Source organism: Pygoscelis adeliae, unplaced genomic scaffold (genome assembly GCF_000699105.1).
Source record: "Pygoscelis adeliae isolate BGI_AS28 unplaced genomic scaffold, ASM69910v1 Scaffold294, whole genome shotgun sequence".
Classification (NCBI taxonomy): Eukaryota; Metazoa; Chordata; class Aves; order Sphenisciformes; family Spheniscidae; genus Pygoscelis; species Pygoscelis adeliae.
This window is the reverse complement of record NW_008824722.1, coordinates 78,621-83,649: the sequence shown is the minus strand read 5'-3', so window position 1 is coordinate 83,649 and position 5,029 is coordinate 78,621. Positions and strand designations below refer to the sequence as shown.

Below are 5,029 nucleotides of genomic sequence, written 5' to 3'. Positions count from 1 at the left end.
GGGAAAGATATCTGCTTTCCTGCCTTTCTGTATGTTTCTTTCCCTTTTTCTCTTTATTCCCAGAGCTATCTCCAGGATGGGGAAAGATAGTCACCCTCATTCAGGTTGCTTCTTTCACACTTTGTTTCGAGTGCCTGACAGGCCTGTGTAGTCTCAGTTGTAGCCCCCAAGGCTGTGGGCTGACTAATGGAAATGGATAGCTGATGCTCCTGTTACCAACATGAAAATAACAGAGTGCACAAATGGAAGAGTCATTAGATAAAATTGTTCCAACTTTATGGTCAACCTGTATATATATAGCTGCAGAACCATGGTATTAAAGTTTAATTGAGGGGATATTACACGCCACCCATATTTACTGTTCAAAACCTCTCGCTGCCTAGGACTCTAATAATGGAGCAACTGAGAGTAGCCTTGTGCTTCAAGCCTGACAGATTTGAGCTGTGCAACTTCAATTTTTGTTCCAATCGTGTTGTCATAACTGGATCATCTAAAGGTCAAGCTGTCTCCTTGGGGGGTATCAAAATGGATATTGTATCTTGCTAGGTTACTAAACCTGCTTGCAAGCATCTCCCGCCGAACATGGAAAGCGACTCTAAAATGGCCCAAACAACTTCCATCATCTGCTTCAGTTGCATGCTAATATCTGAGGTCACGAGGCACAGTGTGTGTTGGGCTTGTGAAAGCGTCAAGCAGCATCCTTTGCTTGACATCATGTTTGGGGCAGATGGCATGTTCAGGAGAGCAGTACTACAAACTGATAAAGCCCAGAGGTCTTTATTCCCCCTTTTTCAAAAGAAACTTGCTCACCGTTATCCTGTAGTGGGATCCACACTGACATGCCAAAAAAGGATGGTTGGTGGCTGCCTAAAGCAAATTTTCAGAATAATGTAGATCCCATAATCTGTCCTGACATTAGCCCTGGCTTTTCAGAGCCCTCAAGAGATTCATCTACAGAGAAACTGTAAAAACTTGTGTTTGCTCTGTTTTCTGTATCTCGGATAGACACACTCTTGTGTCATAGATGGGTGGCCTTTGCAGATGTTAAACTCCAGGTTTGTGTAAAGGAAGTGAAACCCATGCTGAGCCTGCCTTAGAGCTGCTCTTGTTTTCATTAAGATTATTATTTCAGCTCTGGTTGCCTCCAAGCGGAGAGCAATAGAAAATTAGAAAAGTTTTGAAAATGGGCAATGAGCGGCTGAAGGCTTTGGGAAAAGATTTTACGTTAAGAGGATGGGGAAGATTGATATCTTTTATAAGAAGATAGCCAACAGGTACAGAGTAATGAATGGGTGAGAAGATGGATGGGGATTTCTGTTCCCACCTGCTAATAATATGAAAGTCAGATTAGAAGGTGGTGAATTCACTCCTGATGAAAGGAACTATTTGTTCACAACCACTGTCTATGAAACTCGTTACCACAAGACAAAGCATTGGGGCAAGTACTTATGAACTTAAAAAGAGGAGGGGGCAAAATGATACCAGTTGGAATATCCAAAGCAATTGCAATGATTAGGGGAACGTAGGTGTTTTGAAAAGGCTCTAAGTGTATTGATTAGGGTATTATAAAGGTATGAGCTAACTCATCCAGGGGTTTTTTTGCCCCTCTCCAGGGCTTTTTCCATAGTCACCTATAGCAGAGTTTGTGGAGCGTGTTACTGGCCGCTGTCATTCAGACACTACAAGAGAGGGTGGCTGCTGCTGCTGTAGTCGAATGGGGTAACGCGTGCTTGCAAAACACCTTTTTTGTGTCAGCTTTCCAGGATTACTAAATTCACACATAAATTAGGATGCTTTTGCTTTTCCACTAAGTTACTGCCTTTGATAGTCCTTCACAACTTGTCTTAGATCTGGAATGACGCTTTGCCTTTTGAGTACGTGCTGGGGGAGAGGCGGGTGGTTAAAGTTAGATTCCTTCTGACAGTAGGGATTTAGAAATTGCTGCATTGGCTCAGCCCTGGGATCTGCCTAGTCCAGGGCTCTGGATAGCAACAGCCAGAATCGGATATTTCAAAGGACAGCGTGAGGCCGCAGAACAGATTACTAAAACAGAAAGTTGCCCTTTTATATCACTGGTGTTTGTCCATAGAATTGGAAAAGCAAAGGTTGAGAGTTTGTTTGATCCAAGAGCACAAAAGCTGGAAAATCCCGTTGCCTGGCTGATGCTAGTTAACGCTGATGTTTTCTATTGTCCAGGAAATTACTTATGTGCCTGTTTTCTCTTAGGAAAAACAGAGATGTGCTTACCTTAAATAGCAAGTTTATATGGTGGCTTTAAGTTGGTGTAAAAATAAGTAATACTTGTGTATAGTCTCACAGCCTAATTGTGTAGAGGACACCCACAGTGGGGTTCTCATTTGGGAAACAACCCCAGGCTGGGCTGGGCTGGGCTGGGAGGAGGCAGCAGCAGTGGTCACTGAGGGGTTTTGGCATGTGGAAAATGGATGTCTTTTTCTGACGCTGCTGCAAGCTATCTGGCTATCCAGGGGGATTCTGTTCTGGGTTGGTTTTTTTCTTTCCTTTTTTTAAAATCTTTTTCTGGTGTTGCAAATTAGCATTTGTAAGAATTACATGTGGTTTCTCGCTCTCTCTTCTGAAGTCCTGAAATTATTGTTAAAACGGTTACTAAAAAAGGGGTTCAGTGAACTCTCTATGGGGAAAAAAGTATATTCCTTTCCTTGTCAAATATTTTAATGTGTTGAGCTCTAAAAGCCAAAGAGGCCAAGAGCAAGGGGAGTTGCCCCTCTGTCAAATATCCGTGAGCTGCTGCTGGGGCATGTGGGAGTGGCAGTGGTGTCCCAGTCCCCCCCGACAGACGAGGACAGCTGCTGATTAAAGAGAAGCACAAAAAAAAGAGGTTGCTGAACTTTCAAAGTGGAGGTAGAAAAGGGAGTTAAATTTAGATTACCTTCTGCAGTGTCATCTCCTACACCACTGTGGAACTTGCTGTACTCCTTGCTTGGGAGAGGACAAACAAGACATGCCATCCTGGGCACCAGATGATAAATTTGTTTATAAGGCTTAATTGCCCCTTGGCATGAAAATGTGACATGAGCTTGAGTAGAATGAGAAACCTTCCGTCGGGGCTAGTTGCATTTTTCTTGGGGAGAGGTGGATTAAAATGTCTTCCCATCACCTGTCTGATGCTGGAGAGGCCCAATCCTGATCCTACTGAAATCAGGGGAGTTGTTGCTGTTTCTTTAGTGGGACGGCTGTTTTCTGGAGGGGCCGAGAGTTAAACAGTGTTGTAAGAGTTGCTCAAAAAAAACGGGAGCCGTGGTGGTAGGCAGAAGGCGGCATGGGAGTACTTTGGATCTGTGAAGGCTTTACCGAGGTCCCTGGGGTCTGGAGGTACTCGGAGAAACCACGGTGGTTGCTCCTAGAGCTCCAGTGCTGTTCAGCAAGCAGCATCGAATTTAGCTTTCTCCTCAAAAGTAGATTAAATGTCTATTTTTGCTTAGCGAGATTTAATTATCACTGAGGAGCTGTCGGCTCTTGCCAACGTTTTTAATAGCTTCCCCTCCACTTGCAGCATCCAGTTAGCAGGGAGGAGAGCGCTTCTGCTCCTCCACGGCTCCCTGCCAGGGTCCCGCACGGGCAGCACTGCCCAGCAGCACGCAGCTCCCGTTTGCAGCGAGCTGCCTGCTGTTAACCAGCAGCTCTCTTAAGGTTCAGGGCTCTCTTTTTTTTTTTGTGTGTGTGTGTGGTGGTTTTTTTTTTTTTTTTCCTTTTTCAGAACTGCCCGACCTGATGTCATTTCCCTCTTGCAAACACCCCGGCTGGGCTGCGTCTGAGATATGTCACGGGGAGTGGGAGGAGGAGGAGGGGGAGCCAGCGAGTGCGTGCAGTGTCCCAGGACCCTGTTTACTTAGCATTCCCAGCCGAGGAAGCCCTGGTTTAAATAGGATCGGAGGAGCGGGCTGCCCACAGCAGATGAGGAAATGGTCACTGTGGGGCTTTAAATTCCTGCCTTCCCATGCGCTTGGTGCGGAGGATGAGCCTGCAGAATGCCTTTCCTCCTGGGTCTCAGACAGGTAACCAGCTTCGGTGCGGTGGGAGCTGCTTGCTCAGGTGGAGGATGTGACTGACTGCTTTTATTTTTATTCCCTCCCCCGCCCAAGGAAATGATTTCTGACTTTCCCAGAACGGAACCGTACAAACAGCGCTTCCCCACCCGTGGCGTTTGATCGGGGAGCCGTGGTAGCGTGAGAGCTGCTTTTTATTAGCGAGGAAGGAGCAAAACTGCGAGCCAGGGAAAGAAACTCTCTTGTTGTTGTTGTACGTTTTGTGGCAGTGTGGCTCTTTGTGTTGTGCTCCTGTGCGGTTTTTGTTTGGTTGGGTTTTAAGGTACTTTCCACAGTCCTTAGTATGGAATTGTGTTTATATTGTTTAAAAACATGCCAAACTTTGAGCCTTTTTCTTGTGTGGGCAGTATTTTGAGTGTTAAACTGTGGTTTAAAAAAAAAAAAAAGACATTTTTATATATATCTCATCTCTGACACAGGTCACCAAACAGAAAATGGCAATGCTCTGTGACCCCCAGCTTGGTGACTTTTTAATTCTTCTGGGAGAGTTTGAGCTTGAACAAGAAACTTGGGATAATTTAATAGCTGGTAATGTCGAGTGGAATGAGAAACGGTAGCAACTGCCCAGCTGCTCCCCACTAGAGGAGGTGCCAACTATGTGTTCCTAGGCTCGGGGAGAGCAAACCCTTTTTTTGGTCTGGGAGGCATGTCTGGAGGGGGATCTAACTGTAAACTCTTCCCAGCACTGCTGAGATCTGTAATCCACAATAAATAGATATTGCATGATATCAGAGTGCTGCTTGCAGTTTCTAATTTAGAATTAAAAATTCAAGATTGGACCATAGTGTGTTTTAAACTACCTACTTTCAGTTGTTTAGAAATGAAGGCAACAGGACTTGCAGCACACTGCTGAGTAAACAGTGCTGTCTCTTTTTCCTTATCGGTTCAGTTTTTGGTGAAATGCAGCTCCCTCACTCCCTCCCTCTCTCCCTCCCACCCTGCTG

At 45.3% G+C, this 5,029-nt stretch overlaps 1 protein-coding gene across 6 annotated transcripts in view; it reads left to right on the top strand.

The window, feature by feature from the left end:
- WBP1L (WW domain binding protein 1-like) overlaps positions 1-5,029 on the top strand; it is a 46,320-nt gene that overhangs the window by 17,348 nt on the left and 23,943 nt on the right. For 2 of the 6 annotated variants that reach the window (XM_009323231.1, XM_009323226.1), the window contains exon 1: positions 3,735-4,034. The exons of the other annotated variants lie outside the window; for them this stretch is intronic. In XM_009323231.1, the coding sequence (XP_009321506.1) occupies positions 3,977-4,034 (58 nt within the window). In that variant the 5' untranslated portion in view covers positions 3,735-3,976. Of the gene's footprint in view, positions 1-3,734; positions 4,035-5,029 lie in introns of those variants that run through there. 6 annotated transcript variants of the gene reach the window in all.